This window comes from Nicotiana tabacum, chromosome 8 (genome assembly GCF_000715075.1).
Source record: "Nicotiana tabacum cultivar K326 chromosome 8, ASM71507v2, whole genome shotgun sequence".
Classification (NCBI taxonomy): domain Eukaryota; kingdom Viridiplantae; phylum Streptophyta; class Magnoliopsida; order Solanales; family Solanaceae; genus Nicotiana; species Nicotiana tabacum.
Window position 1 is genome coordinate 104,148,829 of NC_134087.1, and position 21,938 is coordinate 104,170,766.

At 34.7% G+C, this 21,938-nt stretch overlaps 2 protein-coding genes across 2 annotated transcripts; one reads left to right on the plus strand and one right to left on the minus strand.

The window, feature by feature from the left end:
• The first annotated feature begins 2,699 nt into the window (after positions 1 to 2,699).
• On the plus strand, positions 2,700 to 3,077 carry LOC107788486 (protein SMALL AUXIN UP-REGULATED RNA 51-like). Its single transcript, XM_016610165.2, has one exon. The coding sequence runs from the start codon at positions 2,700 to 2,702 to the stop codon at positions 3,075 to 3,077; it is 378 nt and encodes a 125-aa protein (XP_016465651.1).
• Positions 3,078 to 11,561: 8,484 nt separating this feature from the next.
• On the minus strand, positions 11,562 to 17,868 carry LOC107788495 (ABC transporter F family member 1-like). The gene is made up of 6 exons (XM_016610173.2): positions 17,576 to 17,868; positions 17,231 to 17,461; positions 14,001 to 14,074; positions 13,707 to 13,917; positions 13,377 to 13,611; positions 11,562 to 13,015 (listed from the first exon to the last, which is right to left on the minus strand). The coding sequence occupies exons 2-6, from the start codon at positions 17,459 to 17,461 to the stop codon at positions 11,958 to 11,960; spliced, it is 1,809 nt and encodes a 602-aa protein (XP_016465659.2). The 5' UTR covers positions 17,576 to 17,868; the 3' UTR covers positions 11,562 to 11,957.
• Positions 17,869 to 21,938: the final 4,070 nt, after the last annotated feature.

The window sequence follows — 21,938 nt, forward strand, 5'->3', positions numbered from 1 at the left end:
TTGGTTGACCCCTTACCATTCCTTTTAATGATATCCCACTTGTGATCAGATTTTGACCCATACAATTCTCCCCAAAGGTTGGTGGTTCAATTCCTTCACGTTGCGGTATTTTTCCTTTTTTTTTAGCTTTGGGCATTCCCAAAGATTTTAATGCATAAAAGCTAATTAAATTCCTATTTTCTAGATTTCTTTCCCGGCATTAGTAAAATCTTTTGTTTTCCATTGTTAGCGATTTTCAAAGATAATATATGACTGAAAGGAAAAAAAACAAAAAAATCTAAAATAAAATAAAACACTGCAAAGTGAGACAAAGAAACACAAAATAATTTAAAAAGCACTCAAGGGGGCATGGAAAAAGTAGGAAGAAATGTTAAATGGTGCATGATAAGGCGAGTTAAAGACGGTTTAAGGTTACTTTTTCCCTTTCGTTATCCCGCCCTATTTATCATATAATTTTAGCGTGTTTATTTTTTTATATTTTAAACTCTTTCGTGAAAATTCACACTGCTCACAGAGTATTTGAAAGTTATTGCTCCAACGAATTATTCATTTCCATAAGAGCTTAAGTTTGAAGGTTATTAATGATGACATAACTTCACATGAATATACTGACCCCTTCTTTCTTTTAATCTTCTTGTTCTTTTCCCTAATTTGGAGATACCACGTACAATCACTTTTCGTTTGACTTGTCAAGTCTGTTTTAAATCTTCCCTACTAATGCAGATATTTCCAAGAGACGGTACTTTTTTCATTCCGAGGTGGTAATCTCCCCACGCCCGTTTCGAGATACCCTCGTCATTTTTTAAGGTTGAGAACCAACTATCAATCAAGAATTTAAATATCGTATATGTCATTAGTCCGATCCTTTGTAGGTGCACGATAGTTTGTTATTTTGAATTTGGGAAGTATGAGATTGTTTCCACATCGAAAGTCTCTCTTTTGGAATCTTATTAGCACTTATTACTTTCATGTCTTTAATTTAGGCACATATTTTTTAAGTGTGTACAATTAAGTACACTATATATTTAAATATATCATATAATCAAAGACTGAACTTGGACACTATATTAAATATTATATAATCAATTAAGTACACTATATATTTAAATTTAAAATTCGAATAAACATATATGTCTCTTTGTGAAACAATATATCTTTTCTAAAAGAGTCACAAATATTATACAGGCTTTGTTGTATCCCGAAGAGAATCGTTTGTATTTTCCCAAATCATTATACATGCGATAACTCTTTAAGTACAGTCTATTTTCACGCCCTAAAGCCGTTTTGTTTATAATTTCCGTATTATTTTCTAACACTAGTAAATTTGCTAAAATATCTGTAAAATAATTTATTTTTTATTTGATATGTTATATATGACCCTAACAAAAGAAAAATTTTTATTTGATAATCAAACGATTTATAAAAAAACAACACATATTAATTTAAACTTGACAAGAATTTGGCCGGTTGGGCTATGACCCAAATTTTAGTTCATTTTGACCCAGCCCTTCTCAGTTCAAGTAACTTTTGGACAGGTCATTGACCGCCCATGTATTGACTTAACCCATATTGATCCGCCAAAAATCATATCAACCCGCCCATTTGACACCCTTATCTGGTTCTCAGAATGTTCCGTGTATGCTAACCCTGCAACTAATTAACTTGTGCAATAGTTCCAAGAAGGATTGACTGATAAAAATTGTCTCTCGTGACAATCAATTTGAAGTGCAACTAACTCTTCTTTATTAAGAATCAAGTAAATCATAAAGAGGTTCATATCATCATGTGTTTGATCAAGAAATCGGCTCACTTATCTTGGTTTAGTCTTTAATTTTGATCCTAAAAACACAGAACAATTCTCTTGTTTGGAAACTAGATGCTAGTGACAGTTCCTTTATTCTCCTGATTCGTATTTGTGCTATAATAGATCCCATGGCTGCATATGTAATTTCTCACATGTATAACTAGTGTTATATACAGTATGGCAGTGGAGACTAATCTTAGTCCGTCTGTGAACACATTAATTTACAACATTAAGCTTTAAATATGTATCTTTAAATATTATCTCAACAGTTTGTCTCTTATATCACATACATATTTGGAGACGGAGTTATGGTAAATAGGTAATATTATCTCAGCTTGTTGTTTATCCATTTTTAAGCTTATAATGCTAAATCATACACAACTGATTATTTTTTTAATTTCTTTTTTGTACCATTGTCTCCTGGAAACAGCCTCTCTATCCTTCGGGGTAGGGGTAAGGTCAGCGTACATATTACCCTCCCCAAACCCCACTTGTGGGATTATATTGGGTCGTTGTTGTTGTTGTTGTACAATGGTAGGTTCTTTAATAGGAACTAATAGTGATTTATTAAGAATGGTAGGGAAGTTGAAATTATGTCCAATTATTATGTAATTGGAAGAAGCGGTAGATATGACGTTAAAAGAGATGTTCCACAGATGAAAGGAAACTTCATGACTTCATTCACATGCTTTTGTCTCACAATATTTACACCAATTGACAGTCCAACCATGCCAACACCAACCTTATCTCTGACTCTTCCTTCGTGCACTCACACTAAGTATATATATAACCTACGTAACATGCTTTAAAAAGGCACCCAAAGAAACCCCTACATAATAAACCAAAGCCAATAAAAAAACCCTAGTAGCTTTACTTATTATTTTTCTCTATCATTATGTCAAAGGGTAGAAAAAAAGGGAAGAAAAATAACAGTGGGATAGTGAATCTGAAAGTATTGGTACAAAAGAGTCTTCTATTAGGGAAGAAATTACCGTCCGATGATTATTTCGACGAGTGGGAAAACGACGTGCCGGAGGACGTGAAGGAAGGGCATTTCGCCGTTGTTGCGGCGGAAGATGATGAAGTGAAGAGATTTGTGGTTCCATTGAGTTGCTTAACACACCCTTCATTTTTGAGGCTATTGGAACAAGCTGCTGAGGAATATGGTTTTGATCATGAAGGTGCACTTACTGTACCATGCAGGCCAAGTGAAATGGAGAGAATTTTGGCGCTTATATATACCGACTTCTCTCGTCTCACCTTAGTAGCATAACTCTTTCTACTGGCCTAGCGCTGTTTAATACTTATGATCAATACATTTAGAAGAAGAAGAAGAAGAAGATATAAAACTTATGGTGAACATCTATATGTTTGAGTCTGTCATTTCCAAAATCTAACGTACAGGATATTAATCCAGTTAATTTTTTCCTTTATCGTAGCCATGATTGTGAATTTGTATATCATGCCTGCATGTGGAATATGTATTATGGTACATGCTATAATAGTAGTGTGGAGAAAGAATTCTAGTTCGATTTAAGGGGGGAAAGTGATTTTAGCAGTGGACAAAAGACATTTTTCCTAGTACTCCATTTGTTTTCGGTTTTTCCTAATTTTTCATTTCCTCCTCCTTTTACTATAATCCTTTTTACCCCTTTTGTTGTTCAGTATGATAAGATAATGAGTTTGTCATAATTAGCGCCTTATAGTGCTATTATTCAGTTGTTTCTTAATTAGATTGAATCAAGAAAAATTGTTCTATTTGGCCTATTATAATTGCATGATACTGCATTCTGCAGATGCTGAATCGGAAGGTTTAGGGTTTGTTGTGGATATCTAAGCGTTATTTTATTTGATTATTTGAATAAAAATTGATTGTACCCAAAAGCTAGATGATCGACTTATTTGAACTTTCAACATTTAAAAAAAGGGGTTTTGACACAGTTACCCACAAAAACAAAAATATTTATTGCCTACACATTTGTTTTTCTACCCATAAACTAATTATATTTTCTACCCATAATAATTTTTGTGGGGAATTTTTCCTTTATTCTCCAATTCCTTTTTTATTTCTATGCTTCTTTTCTTCTTCTTTTTTTCTTTTCTCCTTTTCTTTTTTCTCGGTTTCTTCTTATTTTTTTCTTTTTTCCTTTTCTAATTTCATTTAACTTTTTTTTTTATTCTTTTTCTCTTCATAATCTAATTTCATTTATCGTTTTCACTATTTTTTTATACAATAAGAAAAAATAACTGATATAGTAAATATTTGTTCACCTTTTTTTAATATAACTTGTACAATAGACCTTCTGTTTTTTTTTATTTCTCATTTATTAAATTCAATTATTAAACTAAAATAATATTAGTTGTCACTTGATCTAATTCACTGAACATCACATTGATTGCTGCTAAGCACCATAAATTACATAATTATATTCTAAGAATCAACACGTGATTGCTATGCAAACCTTGATCTACTTCCCTATAAATATCAGTACACACTCTATCATTAGCAGTAATACAACCAGTTATAGAGCAAGAAAACATAATCTACGGCAACCAAATCTCCATATATACTAGTTAGAATAAAAATGACAATAAAATATTAAAAAATGCAACAAAAGTATAAGTAGCAAAAAAAACTTCTAGTAGAAATAGAAATGATAATAAAACATGGAAAGATAAAAGATCCCTATACCATATGATACCAATATGGTATACATGTATACCAACAAAGTATATCATTGATGTGGGATATTGCTACAACTACCTGTGACTAAACTACTGTACCAAAACATTAAAAGATGCAATAAAAGTATGAGAACATTAAAAGTATAAGTAGCAATAAAACTATAAGACAACTTGCTCATTTTGTATACTAAGAGGGTATATAGTTGTATGGGGTTGTTCCAACAATTGCCTATAACTATAAAAACTATTACATAATACACATAATTTATGTCCATCGGCACACAAAAATTCTAGCATTGCAACTCATGTTCATATAAATAATTTCATAATAGAATTCACTTAAAATGCAGCTAAAACAACCAAAACAATGTTCAATTACCATATGATACCAATATGGCATATAATTATACCAACATGGTATATTTACTAGTTAATTCCCGTCAACTATATGACTATACTACTATTACATAACACACATGCATAAAGAGAAAAATAAAAAAAATAGTGTACCACATATTAATATAATAAGGTATTTCAAGATATTGTACTATATTATTATTATTAAAAGAAAATCAAATATTGTACCAATTAAATGGAGCTAATACAACCAGAAAATGATTCAACTAGCATATGATACCAATATAGTATATAGCTATACTAATAGGGTATATAGTTGGAATGAATTGTATACTAAAATGGTATATTTGTATACTATTTGAGTATACAATACAAATTCATCTTCTTCTCTGGTTCAACTATATTTCAACCCAAATTTCTAAAATCTACTACAAAATCTCCACCAAATTGACCAAAACTCTAGCTACAACCTCCAATCAACTTTCCAAACAAACCCATACAGGATCGGATCAAAATAATTAAAAACTCAAACAAAGCAAGTTATGAGTTTCAAGCTTCAAGGTACTTCAATGGTGGATTTAAATCTTTGTACAATAAATCTCCAAAAACTAGCATCAAAAGTACAATCTACACATCAAAGAACAATAACTAATGAATCTACACAACTGTGGATGAAAAACGGTTATCACAAAAAGATTTCATCAACAGTGAGTACTTGGGTATCAGGAAAAAAAGGAGGATTGTTGTTTTTTGGAGAGATGTTTGAAGCTCTAAAGAATTTGCCAAGATCAGTGTGGATTCTTCTAATGGTCACAGCTGTGAACCGAATTGCTTGGTTTCCATTCACCTAATGGTCACAGGCTTCTGTACAATAAATTTTGAATTCTTGAAAACAAAATCTGTCATAAAATTTCAAGAAAAGAGCAGTTTTCTAATGCATAAACTGGACGATAGAAGAAAGAAAGATGGTTGGCAAGGAAAAAACCGGGTAAATAATTTGGGCCCCATAGGTAGGAATAATAAATAATTTGAGTCTGAGCATTAAAAGGTAAATAATTTAGGATTAATGGGTATAAAGTGAGATTTTCTCTTTAAAAAATTTCAGAAGTCCTGTAAATGGTTAAAATTTTCAGCCAAAAACTTTCATTTTACTGGCTATACTCACTTGTCATTGCCACTATTCTGAAATCCTTTCCTTTTGCCACCACTTTTTTTTTGTCTTTTTAATATATTGAGCCACTATATAACCTTTTGTTCGAGGAAGACCATATACAGCGGAAAAGCATACCCCTTAAAAGGGTAAAAGAGATAGACTATTAACTAGTGCATATTGTAGATCATTGTAAACTAAACATCATTAGAGATTATTGAATAAATTGCTTAATTAACAAATTTGATATCACTAAGATTAATGAAGTACTATTCTATGCAAGAAAACTTGTAAAATCTAGAAGCAAAAGAAATTCAAGATTAATAGCTGTTAATGTATGCAACATTGATACGTTAATAACAAGTGACCTATGTATAAGATGAATATTCATATACAATTCAAAAGAAAAGGGGTATAATTAGCGTACAAATCGGTACAAGTACGAGAAGTTAAGAAAATCAAGAAACAAGGTACATGTACAAGCCAACAAATAGTGTGGGGAGTAAAAATATTTGAACAATGAATATACTTCCAATATTAGATGATGGAAAATTAATTATGTCAAAAGATTATAGAATTTGAAGTTTTAAGGCCGATGCACAAGAAGCTTAGGTGTTTAGACCTGAATTGGTTGATATTTGAAAAAATAGTATTTGAATTGAAAAAGAATATTCGGAAGTTGATCAACTTGTGTTTGGACTTTGGACATGAAGCACCTTAGAATTAAATCCAGCCATAATATTGCATTTTGTCTCGTACTTCTTTCGTTCACTTTTACTTATCTAGTATTTTAAAAATAAATTTTCAGTTTACTTGTTACTTTTAGCATATTAAAAGAAGATAATTTTCTTTTTCCTATCATATATACGGTATTAATTACTCATTTCAAATCATTTCTCAAATATGCCTTTTGACCGTTAGGTTAATGATGAATTAAGAATAATTATTATTTAAATTTCATGTGACAACTTCTTATTGATCGAAATTAAAACATCTAACCTATTAATACAAGAAGAAGGAGAAGGTTAGATGTTTTAGAGCTTTACATTCTATGCACACTTGTTAGAGCTATTTGTTATCTCAAGGAGTAAAGGGTGAACAGGAGAGTGCTTGTGCTGTTGAAACGTTGGGGGTGAGTGAGTCAAAATATCGCCATGGCTTCGACAAGTGCAAAAACCACAACATTTGAGCCGAACATATATAAATATATTGTGATGTTCTTTACATTTATCATTTTGCAACTTGTCTTGCTATTCACCCATTCCACGTACTCTCTCATACAGTCATCTAACATGGCAGAGATTGGCAAGTAAGCATTTGGGGCGTTTTTTTTAGTTGAACTTTTTATTCAGGTCGGGTTAGCGTTTGGGGCGGATTAGTTCAAAAACGGGTAGATATAGGTGGGTCTTTCTAATAGGTTAGATATTTTAATTTCGACCAATAAGAAATTGCCACGTGGATTTTAAATAATTATTATTTTTAATTCACCATTGACCTAAAGGTCAAATGACATAAGTGAACCAAAAAGGTGGATGGAGGGGTATTTTTAGCCCAATAGGTGGATGAAGAATATTTTCAAACATTTTCCAATAGTTTAGGGGCATTTTTAACCCTTTTTCGTTAAAAATACGCATCAGCCAATTTGGGTATCGTGGTAAATTATGTACTTCATTTATTATTTTTTAAAGGGTGTGCAAAAATCATAGTGGACAAGTAAAAGTGAACGGAGAGTGTATTTTGTAGTTTCTTAATGTTTCATTTTTTGTTTTTCAAAGTCCAGCCATTTTTTTTTTGTGAAAATAGACAAATCTATTCTCGTGACTAGGGGTGTACATAGGTCGGGTTGGTTCGAATTTTGCAATTACCAAACTAAACTAATTGGGTCGGGTTATTAAATCTAAAGACCAAACCAAACCAATAAAACTTGGGGGTTTTCAATCTCGGGTTTTCGGGTTTTTTGGGTTTTTTCAGGGTTTTTTCGGTAAAATCTTCATAGCACAAAACATATAACTTGTGCTCAAAATATTTCTTTAATCCTAGTAAGATACAACTATATAAGGTATTTTTCAAAAAAATAATACATAATATGAGATGTGTCATGGCATTATCCTAAAATATTCAACAATAAAGACAATAAAATTATGTAATATAAATATTGCTAATTAAAAAGTCATAATAAAAATAAACATAATCTAAAAGTACTAAGTCATGCATAGGTTATGCTAAAGAAAATAGGCTATGCATTTTTATCTAAATTATTGCAAAACAAAAAATAGATATGCAATACATCGTCGTTCGTATTATTGAATTGAATGTCTTTTGTTAGCATTAGTATTGATTTGATTTTGGTTTGGGCTTTTGTTAGCATTATTTAAGTTGCTAATATTAATGGCTATAAACTTATTGGAACATTCAAAAGTTCTAAGTCCAACCTTGAAATAATATCTTAAAAAGATAAAATTATGGAAAAATGCATAAGTACCCCCTGACCTATACCTGAATTTTCAACTACACATTTTTTCTTTGCGGAAATCCTATTACCCCCATAAACTTATTTTAAATGAAATTATTTGCACCCTTAACGCTGACAACCAAACTCTTGGCAAGTGATGAGCTACACGCGCCCCCACATGTATTTTTAGTACTTTTTTTATTCTTTCTTCTTTTTCTTATCCTTTTTTCTTATTTCTTATTATTTCAGTTTTTTTTGGTTATTTCATTCTCTTTATTTTTGTTTTGGTCATCGACGACATAAAATGATGGTCGTCGGAATTTCACAAACATCATTTTTTCGGCGATTTTTTTTCTCGGCGACAGATTTTTATCCCGATCTAAGTGTGTTTTGTTTTATATGATGAGTTTTTTTCCCCAAATCTGAGTGTATTTTACTTTGCTTATGATCTTTTTGAGAGTTTAATTTGTGTGTGAAAAGAAAAAATGGAAGAAAAACGGTTAGACAAAGTCGTTGGTGAATGAATATCCGCCTGAATTAGAGAAGAAACGGAAAAAAAAAACTAAAAGAAAAAAGGCAAAGAAAAAGGAAAAGGAAAAGGAAAAAAAGTAAGAAAAAATGGTAAAAAAGAATAAAAAAGAATCTGAAAATCATTTTTTCTTGCTTTTCACTCTCCCTCTCCTTTGGGAGAGTGAAATACACACACTCTGTCACGTCAGCGTTGAGGGTGCAAATAATTCCATTTAAAATAAGTTTAGGGTTGTAATAAGATTCCCGCAAAGAAAAAGTGTGTAGTTGGGAATACGGGTATAAGTCAGGGGGTAATTATGCATTTTCTCTAAAATTATGAAAAAGTTTAAGAAATATTTATAAATTATATCACAATAAGTATATTTATATATTAAATAAATCTAAAATTTCTATATATGTAATGTCGGGTTGGTTTGGTTTCGGTTTGACTTTCTTTAGTTAAAACCAAACCAGACCAATTATGGTCGGATTTTTTTCCAACACCAAATCAAATCAAACTAAACCATAGTCGGATTTTTTTTTCTCGATTTAACTCGGATTATTGAATTGGTACGGTTTGTCGGTTTCCGTTGTACACCCCTACTCGTCACATTAATTTGAACAAGAATGGATTCATACAAGTTGAGAAATTGATACGCAGACCAATTAAGATACGTTGACAAGAATTATCTCCCCTATGCTTTTCTCTTTTATATAAATAAATATCGCTTTTCCCCCTCTCTTCCCACCTTAATCCCCTTCATGTATATAACGCCCAAATTTTCAATTATTGTGATGTTAGGCAAAGTTAGGGCCATCCTCCACAGGCTATTGAGTTGCTTTTATGGAGAGGAGTGTGAATGAGAAATTTTTTATTTGAAAACTGAATAATCCCTTCTCATTTAATGTGGCAGACTTGGCTGCTTAATCGCCCGTTTGGCCAAGCTGCAAAAATCAGGAGAAATGCTTTCTTTCAAAAGTACTTTTGGTGAGAAGCAGTTTGTGTTTGGCTAATTAGTTTGAAAAACAATTTTCAGCAGCAATTAGTGTTTGGCCAAGCTTTAAAAAACTGATTCTAAGTGTATTTTTCTCAAAAGTGCTTCTCAAAAAAGTACTTTTGGAGAGAAACTATTTTTTTCTGCTTCTCCAAAACTGCTTCTGTTTCTCCTCAAAAGCACTTTTTTTCCTTCCAAAAGCTTGGCCAAGCATTTTTTCCTCAAAAATAAGCTTGCGGGATCCACTTATGTTTCTGGTTGTTCACAACCCCATTCCTTTACTTTTAAAACAGTAATTGCTCCTACGACTGTGACCCTTATATTTGACTTCATTTTCATTTTAGACATCTATTTTTTAGCTCCGACTAATTGATGATTTGACATTGTCAGCGATTGGGTAATTGATAGTCAGTCGAGAAAAAATAAAATGTGAAGTTCTTATGCTAAGTAATGAAATAATAAACGAAGACACTTAAGAAAAACTCGTAGGAGAAATAGGTGAGGGTAGGAGGAGAAGAACGAGGAGGAGAAGAAGGAGAGAATTTGTGGGAGATGAGTCGTCACCGAAGACTCGATTAAAAACATGACTACTTAAAATTTTGAGAATGACAGTGACTAGATCTAAAGGGAAAAGATAGAAATTGGCAAATTATTGCGAAAAATAGTGTGGGTTAGCCAATTTTCCGACTAGTAATAAAAATACCAAATGTTTGCAAAGTCATTAAAAAATAGTCAATATTTTGTTGAAACAACGAAAGTTCTAGCATAATATGCTGGATTATGGAACTCTTATGCTGGAACTCCAACACACAGAAAATTCCAGCATAATATGTTGGACTATGAAGATCTTGCGTACAAACTTCCAGCATAATATGTTGGACTATGAAGATCTTGCGTACAAACTTCCAGCATATTATGTTGTTCCATCACATTATGAAAATTTAGTTCTTTCCTATTTTATGATATTATTATTATTTTGAAAATTTCAAATACATTTTCTTTAATGTGACATTTACGAATTGTTTAAGGTATTACAAGTAAATTCTTATGGCAATTATTAATTGGTAACTTGGTAAAATTATAATAATCCGTTATATATCACCTCACCTGTTAAATTACACTAATAATATAAAAAAAATATTTTATTAATTCTCCTTCGAATCTTTTTTCTTTTGTTCTTAGAGCTAAGGCCCATCGTTGAAGTTGGTTTTTCCAGCGTAATATTTACAATCCTAATCAGAAAACGGAGTTTTAGCTTGTCATTTTGCAATGAAAGCTACATGAGTCCTTCTCACGCAATCTTTCATTCTTCCCAAGTACAAAATACACAGGAATTGTATTAGTTTCAATATTCGATTATAAGAAGATATAATTACCAGTAATGTTTATGACTAGGTCAATATAACAGCTTCTATTGTGGCGGACATAGAGCTCCAGCAGTGAGTGCGATGTCACCTAAAGCGTAAATACTACAAAAATGGAGTTCCTATTCAGCAGGCTACTAAAAACTATGACAAAGTATCTTTGCAGGTAAAACAGTCAAGCACCACTCGGTTTACGTCAAAAAGACCATCTTGAAGACATATCTGGCAAGCATATAAAGTGCACTTAAAATAAAAAGGTAAATTCATAGATCATAATAGTAGTAAAGTTCCAAAATCTGAAGTACAATATATCTATGATATAACGTAGATAACAAAACAAGGTCATGTTTAATGTAAGGCATCAATTTGGCTGCTATTTCTCCTCCCGGTTAATGACTTTTGATATTGGAGAAAGGCCAGAATGATTTGGACAACAAAAATATTGCACCAAGCTAAACATCAGCCAGTCCAGTCATACGGTGACCACGATCGCTTCCTCTCTAAGGTATTCAGCTGGCATGGTGTCACTAACGTTGCTAGCAGCTGATGTTGACCAATTTCTCTTCAGACTACACTATTAGCCAGGAGAAGCAGCCATATTTCACTTGCTAGTAATACCCAAAACTTTGGAATGTCTGCTTTAATCACCTAATCCGGCCCTCAACTTCAAATGTAGCTTGAAGTCCATAATGTCACCCTCCCACCGTGTCACAGTTTGATTTTCACATACCCATATCTCGTGGGCAACCTGGTTTATGAGCCTGAAATCATGACTAACAAGAACCATGCCACCATCCCATTCATTCAAAGCCTCGGCAAGTGAGTCAATAGTCTCAATATCAAGATGGTTGGTCGGCTCATCCAACAGCAGCATGTGAGGTTGCCTAAAAGCTAACCACCCGAATATCACCCTGCTTCGTTGACCGTCTGACAAGTTCTTCATAGGCATTACTTGAGCTTTACCAGTAAGACCAAACCTCCCAATTGCTGCTCTCATCTTCTCCTCCTCATTCCCAGGATACTCTTTTATCATATATTGGAGAGCAGACATTTCCATGTCAAGCTTCTCAGCCAAATGCTGGTGGAACTGTGCAATCCGCAGGTGATTATGCCGCCTAACCATGCCATCAAGGGGAACTAAATCCCCTGTCATCAGCTTAAGCAGCGTGCTCTTTCCAGCTCCGTTAGGTCCCACCAGTGCTACCCTTGAATCAAGGTCTACACCAAAATCAAGGCTCTTGTAAATAAGATTATCAGGTGTGTAGCCAAATGTCACTTCCACAAACTGCAGAACAGGAGGGGGGAGTTTGCCAACATCAGGAAACCGGAAGACCAGGACCTTGTCCTTCACCACCTTCTCTGTTAGCCCTCCACGCTCCATCTTAGCCAGTGTTTTCTCTTTGCTTTGTGCTTGACGGGCTAGTTTGGCTGATCCATGTCCAAAACGAGCAATGTATTCCTTCATCGAAGCAATCTGCTCCTGCTCCCATCTGTACTGTTTCATCTGATTCTCTTCCAGCTCCTCACGGGTTTGGACATATTGATCATAATTACCCGTATAGAGCTTCAACTTCTTATTTTGCATATGGATGATGTTAGTGCACACACCATTTAGAAAATCTTGTGAGTGTGAAACAACAACCAGAATGCGGTCAAACTTCTTCAGGGTTTCTTCTAACCACACGCAAGCCTCTAGGTCTGCATTCAGGAGAAAATGATCATAAGCATGTGAAATCTAAAAATCAGTAAATGAAGAATCTAGCACACCTTCATTAGATCCATGTGCAATAAAAACAAGAAGATACTATAATATCTCTGTATTTCCTTTCAGTTAAGATGAACTTCACCTAACTACTTAGCAGAGGGAAACAAAAAAAACACCAGGAAAAATGCTGTAACAAGAGTGCGAAATTAATATTTAAGGTCCCATATAAAATCTGCAATATCTGTTTTCATAGTATGTATTCTTCCTGAAAGAAAATTAACTATGTCCAGATACTCAAAAAACCAATAATGTCGCAACTATCTGATATACTATGAAAATGCATCAGAAGATTACCAAGATGATTTGTGGGTTCATCAAGCAACAAAATGGTCGGATTCATAAACAGGGCCCGAGCAAGAGCAATCCTCATCCTCCATCCACCAGAAAAATCTCGTGTTTTCTTTTCTTGCATTTGCTTGGTAAATCCAAGACCAAACAAGATCTCAGCTGCACGCTTCTCAGCGGTTGATGCATCCAAAGCTTCCAAACGCTCATAGATTCGTTCAAGTTGCTCTCCGCCACCATCATCCTAAAGATAGACATAAAACAAATCATCACATTTGCCCAAAAAAAAAAGATCAAGCCGATGGAATGGAATGTAATATATTACTCATGGCACAATACCTGTGCAGCCAGGACTTCAACTTCTTTCTCCAATCTCAACCTCTCTTCATCGCAACTAATAACAGCTTGAAGTGAGGACATGTCAGAGGCTTCAATCTCACGTGTTAGATGAAAGATATCCATATGATCTGGGATGGGAAGTTCACGACATCCTATAGCAGCAAGAAGAGTAGACTTTCCACAGCCATTAAGCCCAAGCAAACCGTATCGTCTGTGAAATTAAGATCATAGAATTTGACCATCAGCTATCAGCTCTACTGAGAAACAGCCATACAAAGAGATGATTAACCGTACCTTCCATAGTTGAGCTCCAGTTCAGAATCAACTATTAAATCATGCCCATGGAAAGTAAGTGATAAAGATTCTATCTGCAAACAAAGAGTATCAGAATAAATAAAAAAATTTAGGTCATTGCATGAAAGAGAGAACTCCCTGTAGGTAATAATTTTTTTTCTTAGTCATAGTTAGTCCAAAAACATAAATATGTATGCTTCTTGTTCATGAGTAATGACAGCTATATGCAACTTCACCAATCAAGACCATTCTAAGTAAATATGGGATAGCTTCAGCTATTGACTGATTGATGTACCAATAGTCGGAATATCACACTCTTCAATAACACCCAAGTAAAGTGACTGTTCGAATGCAAAGGGAATCAAGGAAACAAACAATCAAAGCCTCATAAATGTCACAAGCTTGCAGTGACGTACAACGACAGGACACAAAACCATGAATTTTTTTTTTTTTTTTTTAAAAAAAAAAGATGTCCCTGTCACAAGACACCATAAGGTCTATGAATGGGCAAGTTGTCATGATTAACAAAAATGGATACAAACTCCGTACACACAAAACCAGAGAGCATCATTGAGCAAATATACTGTTCTTTACTTGATATTAATTTCTCAATCTTGCAACAAAGCCACATCAATCACTAAATCTTTCAGTCATCTCTTGAAGAGTAGAACCAAGAGTTCCATTCATTAAGCATTAAAAGAATGTATTGCAAAAACATCATGACCAGGCATTGGTGTGTTCATAATTCAGTTTGGTTGTTTTAAGATTTTTGGGTATTTTGGCCAGTCTTGCACTTCGTTTTTTGTTCAAAAACACTTTTTAGATTTATTACTCAAATACTAAAGATAATTTCTGATTGGCAGTAACATAATTTCTGATTGGCAGTAATATGACAATTTCTCAAAATTTAAGTGTTAACTTGAAGCAATCAATTAGGAGTCCGGAAAAGCAGAAGCAACAGAAACCAAATTGAAATTAGAAAGAAAGGAGCAAGCGCACACCCTACATTTACAGGCAGAATCAAAGTCTTTATTTTTTATTGATATTCAAGTAACATTTATCCAAAACAACACATTTCCTCTTTTCGCGCACACCCTACATTTACAGGCAGAATCAAAGTCTTTATTTTTAATTGACATTCAAGTAACATTTATCCAAAACAGCACATTTCCTCTTTTCGCGCACACCCTACATTTACAGGCAGAATCAAAGTCTTTATTTTTAATTGATATTCAAGTAACATTTATCCAAAACAACACATTTCCTCTTTTCCTTACTAAAAGAGAGATGTGTGAACAATTTTAACTCCCTCTTGCAACAATTTTAACATCCTCTTAGGGGCCCTCTCAACCAGCGACAAGCTATAGAGCTTGGCAGCGCTTAACAGTCATATACACTCCTCTGGCATTAAAGAATATAGAACTGGCAAGTGATATTTAATTGTTCAGCAACCATTAAGTGTGTTATTGATCAAGAAAAAAGTTAGAAATCTTGTAGTATAAGAAAACAAGTAACTAGATCCAAAATAAAAAGAAATAATAAAACCTACTTCCTCGTCCAAAAGAAAAGAATCAACCCATCTATTTTTGGGCATGAATTTGTACATCCATCTATTTCTAAAGGCGAAATACATAAACGGCCCCTTCAAGTTGTCCTCAACGGTCAGTCAGACACCTCAACTGACCCCATTTTCAGTTGGACACTTCAAGCCTTCAATAAAGCAGGTCAATTAAACACCCGACCTCATCAACCCACCTCGCATGAAATACACTCTCGGATTCATGTCAAACGAACAAATGAGAAAATGTCATGTGTAATTTTAATTAAAAAATTTGCCACCTATTATAAAACAAAAAAAAAAAGCAATAATAATAAATAAACCCTAGAGACCTAGACCCCTCCCAGCCGCCCCCTCTTCTTCTTCAACCAAGAGCAGACCCTAATCCCCCTAAGAATTCCAGTCGTCCAACCTCCTCTCCAAGGCGGCCACTGCTTCTGTCCAAACGGCCCTTTGCTCCTCGAAGTGCCTTCAGCCGTTTCCAAACAGCCACTGACGCCGGTAATAGCCATGGACGCCGGCAACAGCCATGACCGCCGGCAACAATCATGAACCACTTCGTGTTTATCGTCCATGTTGCTGCAAAATTTTGAATTTCTGGGGTCTGTTGTTTTTGCTTCTGAGTCGGGTTTTAGAAGTAGCCGATGTAACCGTGGCAGTAGCGTCGTTGTTCGTTGACCTTATTTGCTAGACGGATTTTTGCCGGAAAATCTAATCCGGCGAGCTCCATTAATTGCAACTGAAGACACCACTGTTTCACCACCAATTTTTGCCTCTTGGGATTGGCTGAAGAGGAATGGATGAAAATAACTTGTGCATTGAATTTCTACTGTTTTCAATGGCTTCTATTGTTTTGCACATTCACTATCATGGTAAAGTTGTGGTGTTGAGAATGGTGGGTTAAGGTACAGTGAATAGCGGAAGAAAATTTTGGAGAAGAAAGAGTGAGGAAAATGGGCTCCACCAGTTAAATTAAAAAAAGAAAAGAAATAAATACAATTTTGAAAGCTTCACTTGCTGCAACGCGAGTGTAGTACACACATTTTGCCATGTCACTTTGAAGGGTTTAAGAGATACACTGAAAAATAATTTGAGGTGTCTACTTGATAAATAGGTCAGTTGAGGTGTTCAAATGACCATTGTGGACAACTTGGAGGGGCTATTTATGTATTTCGCCATTTCTAAATAATGTCAAGATACAAGAAACTATATAAAAGAATGACAAAGTAAACTTATTTATATTTGAAATGATTAATTTGTTTTTGTAACCTCGCAGTGAAAGAAATTTATTTTTTGACTCACCAAATAAGATGATAATAGGACCAAACAACTTGGATAGAGAGAACGATAGCATCTTATTTTCAGAAATTGATTGAAATGGTTCCTACTTCATATATTTTCAGCTCCCCAACTTTTATTATTTTGGATTACTTTCAATTCCTAAACCATATAAATGTCTGTGTTATAGTTACATTTTCTACCATTATGAGCTTTTCCCCTATGACAACACTGCTACCACTACAAACAATAATACTAATTAATTAATCAAAATAAGATTTTTCGGTTCTTACAGAGTAACATATCGAAGAGCGAAAACTCAAAAGTACAATTACGAATTTGGACCTTAATTCCAGAAATAAATAAATAAATAAATAGATCAAAAGAAACTAACCCGAATATCTCTGGAAAGTGGATGTGAACACAAAACACCGGTACAAGTCCGATCAGATAAATGAATTTCCCCTACACCATTCGTTAAATCATCCACACTGTTGCTCTCCGCCGGAGAAGCTGTTGCAGCCGCCGCCGCTTTCATCGCCGCCGCCTTAGACTTGCCACTTCTCTTGGCAGCTGCGGCTGCCTTCTTCTGCGCCTCTCTCTTCTTACTTGCATCCGACACCATCTATTCATTTTCAAAAACAAAAAACACCACTTCCAATCAGAAAACACAAAAAGAATACAAAAAATACAGGAAAAAAAAACTACAATAATGTGTTTTTGAATCAGAAAAAATTACCTTGAAATCGGAGATGGAGATGTTATTAAGAAGATCTAGTGTTTAAAATAATCAGATGACTGTCTTCTTCTATGATTATTGGTCGGAGAGAGAGGAGAGTCCGATGATGAGGGTTTCTGAGGAGTTCGGAGATGGTGGAGGAATATTTATAAGAAGAGTGTGGGAAGAAGACGTTACACGTGTCGTTTTGGTGTTGAGGTCCATGAGAATTTTGGAGCGGTGATACTTTGAGAGTTGCGATTTTTTTTAATTTTAGTTGCGTAATGTGACTAGGAACTGGCGATGTGTCACACTTGATTTACTTGATTTTATATATACTTGTTATATAGATGTCGGTTTTTAATTTGGCTCGTGTTAATTTCCACTTAGGAGAGATGGTCGTGCTAAAACAAATGGTCGTTTCACATCGAAAAATTAGCTCAAATGATTCAATTATTGATAAATTGATTTTTCTTTAATTTGGTATGATTTGCTATCTAGAAAATAATATATACGAAATTTAACTAGATTAACAATATAATATTCACTCTCGTTCATTAATGTGTTTGATATAAACTTAAAGAAATTAAATAAAACTTTTGAATATGATGATCTTAAACTCAATGTGCGTATAATATATGAATATATTTGTTGAATCTTATAATTTTAAACATGTCATGTCATTCATATAAAAGTATAATTAAATCTAAATGAGAATATTTAAATTTAAAGTTATATTAAATATAAAAACATGGCATTCTTTTCTTGATGCAGAAGAAAGAGTTCAAGCATTATTAAATATGGACTATAAAAAGCATTCAGTCATTAAAAGAGGATTTGATTGAGTATCGAGGAGTCAAGAAATTTAAGCCAAAATACCAAATAAAAGTAGATCGACTTTTTTCATTCCTGAAGAGATGCATATCTTGCCTGTAACGATTCGACCGGTCGTTTTGCTTTGTAAAACCCCGTTTCCCTAAATAAAATTTTTCGTACATGCTTTTACTATTTTATGACTTGCGGGGATGGTTAGTTCGGGATTTGGAAGGGTTCGGGTTGTAATCGGAACACGTGGTTCCTTAAGGATAGTTTAAAAGGCTAAGTTTGACTTCGGTCAACATTTTGAGTAAATGACCTCGGAATCAAGATTTGACGGTTCCAATAGGTTTGTATGATGATTTCGGATTTGGGTGTATGTGATGACCCTGTCATCACTTGATTTACAAGTCAATTCTGTGTTCCGAGACCTTAAAAAACTCCCTTTATCTTACCTCAATTTACATGCGCGGTCGGGGCATATATCCGGAAGCTTTTATGTGAAAATTTGAGAAAAATGCTAATTTTGCCTTTAAAATTGAATTTAAGTTGACCTCGATCAATATTTTAGGTAACGGATCCAGACCAAGTGATTTGATGGTCCCTGAGGGTCCGTAGAAAAATATAAGAGTTGGGCGTATGCCCGGAATTGAATTCCGATGTCCCAAGCCCGAGAAATAAATTTTTGAAGAAAATTGTTTAACTGAAATTATAAGAGTTTTTGAAAATTTAAAGATGTTTGAATTTGATGGTACCGGGCCCGTATTTTGGTTCCGAAGCCCGGTACAAGTCTCATATGGTATTTAAGTTGAGCCTGTAAAATTTGGTAAGAAACGGAATTCATATGACGTGAATCGGACCCTCGGTTGTGGAAATTTGAACTTAAGAGTTAGTTCTTTGAGTTTTTTCTTTGATTTTGATGCTAAACTTGTAGTTCTAAGTGTTATTTTGGTGATTTGATCGCACGAGTAAGTCCGTAGAATATTTTTAGGTTAGTATGCATGTTTAGTTTGGAGCCCCGAGCGCTCGGGTAAGTTTCGGATAGGCTTCGGGGTGATTTACACTTAGGAAAATCTGGTATGATTGCTGCTTCTGGTGTCTGATGCAAACATGCATCGTGATCGCGTAGTAACTCTCGCGATCACAGAAGGGAAACTGGACTGGGGATGGATTTGTTCTATGCGAACGCAAAGACAAAGTCGCGAACGCGGAGCACTAGGGAGATGCTCTACGCGAACGCGACCCGGCTGGGAATCGACCTTTTCTTCTACGCGAACGTGCACGTTGGTCCGCGAACGCGAAGGCTAGGGGAGTATACCCTTCGCGAACGCGTGGAGAATATCACGATCTCGTAAGTCCTTAGGAGTCTGCTCTTCGCGATCGCGACAGCGTTCACATGATCGCGATGAACACTGTCGCCCAGCTCTTTAAAACAGTAGCAGAATCGGGATTTAGCCCACATTTTCATATTTTTAAAACTAGAAAGCATTGAGGCGATTTTCAAGAGGCAAGTTCTTCCCCAAAGTATTGGTATATGATTCTAAACCTTTTTCTTTCGATTTCCCTTTGCGTTTCATCAATCTCCATCCAAAACTATAAGGTTTTTATGGTAGAAATTGAGAATTTGGGTAGAATTAGGGTTATTTGAATAATTGAAATTTAGACCTCGTTTTGGGGTCAGATTTCGAAACTAATTGCATATTCGGGCTCGTGGATGAATGGGTGATCGGGTTTCAGTCCGTACCTCGAGTTTTGACTAAGCGGGCTCGGGGGTCGATTTTTGACTTTTTGGGGAAAATGATAGAAAACCTATAATTTAGCATTGGAGTTGAATTCTTTAGCATTTATTAATGTTAATAAGTTAATATTGACTAGATACAATTGAATTGGAAGTGGAATCAAAAGAAAAAGCGGTGTTTGAGGCTTGAGTTTGGCCGTGAAAGTTCGAGATAAGTGTTTGGTCTAACCTTAGCTTGAGGGAATATGTGTTGTGCCTTATTTGCTATGTGCTAGTGTAGTGTACGACGTATATGTGCGGTGACGAGTATCTATACGTTGGTGTCAAACATGCCTGTGAGTCTTAAATTGTGATCGTTGTGTTTCTTAATAAGTACTACAAATGCCTAAATTGTTAATTATCATGTTGAACAAGACTTATGATTATCTTCTTGATATTTGCTTATGGTTGAGTATTGGCTCCAGCTGAGGTTCATTTGTGAAGTTAATTATTGGTACAAGTTTGGTTATAGCTGATTCCCTTGCCGGGACGTATTTAATTCTTATTGTTGATTCGTTTGCCGGGATGTATTTATTCTTATTGTTGATTCCTTTGTCAGGATGTTGTTGTTGCTATTCTTTCCCTGAGGAAAGAGTGATAAAACACGAAGGGGTGATGCCGTGCATATTCATACTTATGCATATGGTGAGGAAAGAGTGATAAAGCACGAAGGGTGACGTCGTGTACATTTACATTGATATTGATACATATGATGAGGAAGAGAGATAAAGCACGAAGGGTGATGTCGTGCACATTTCTAATAGTTATATGGTGAAGAAGAGAGATAAAGCACGAAGGGTGATGCCATGCACATTTTCATTATTTGATTGCATTGGTGAGGATTGAGAGTAAAAACACGAAGGGTGATGTCGTGCACTTATTGCCAGTTTGTTATGATTTCTTGTTGTTATCGGTTCAAGTGCCTTAATTGTTTCATTCCGTTATTACTGTGATTCTTTATGTTGGTATTCCCCTATAGCATGTTACCCATCCCTGTTACTTTTGAATTGTTTCTATTACTGTTATTCTGCTAGATACTATTTAACTGCAGATTATTTTGTTTGATGTGTCCTAGCCTCGTCACTACTTCGCCGAGGTTAGGCTCGACACTTACTCAGTACATGGGATCGGTTGTACTGATACTACACTCTGCACTATTTTGTGCAGATCCTGATACTGGAGCATACGGACCTTAGCTAGGGGTTGCTGCCTTCAGTCCATCGGAGATCCGAGGTAGTCATGCAGGCGTCCGCAGGCCTTGGCGTCCCCTTCCTATCTTTTTTCTTTCTGTTCTTTTCTATTTCAGAGACAAACATGTATTTTCTTTGTTTAGACTCTATTTATAGTTTTCTTAGATAGTCTATAAGATTGTGACACCAGTTCTGGGTAGTTTATTATTAAGGATTCGTATTGGTATTGGCTTAATTGTTAAATTTCGTTCTTTCGCATTATTATTCCGTTGTTTATAGTATGTTAACTTCCAATTGTTAAGAGATTAAAAATGATAAGGGTAAATTATCGGAACAGTTGGCTTACCTAGCTTTCACTAGTAGGTGCCATCACGATCCCGACGGCGGGAAATCCGAGCCGTGACAAGTTGGTATCAGAGCTCTAGGTTGCTTATGTTACACCCCGCAATATTACGATGATGTTACGTCATGCGGTATTATATTACGATGATGTTACGCATTGCAGTTTTACATTACGATGATGTTATGCCTTGCAGTATTACATTACGGTGATGTTACACTTCGCAGTATCAAGTTACGACGGTGTTGTACCTTGTAGTAT

What these genes read in the sequence shown, in the direction of transcription:
- LOC107788495 (XM_016610173.2), bottom strand. Translation starts at nt 17,461, where the DNA reads ATGGTGTCGGATGCAAGTAAGAAGAGAGAGGCGCAGAAGAAGGCAGCC. An exon ending in CACTTTCCAGAGATATTCGG is followed by an intron (nt 14,075 to 17,230) that starts GTTAGTTTCTTT and finishes CTTTGTTTGCAG; the next exon opens with ATAGAATCTTTATCACTTAC. An exon ending in TTGAAGTCCTGGCTGCACAG is followed by an intron (nt 13,612 to 13,706) that starts GTATTGTGCCAT and finishes GTCTATCTTTAG; the next exon opens with GATGATGGTGGCGGAGAGCA.
- LOC107788486 (XM_016610165.2), top strand. Translation starts at nt 2,700, where the DNA reads ATGTCAAAGGGTAGAAAAAAAGGGAAGAAAAATAACAGTGGGATAGTG.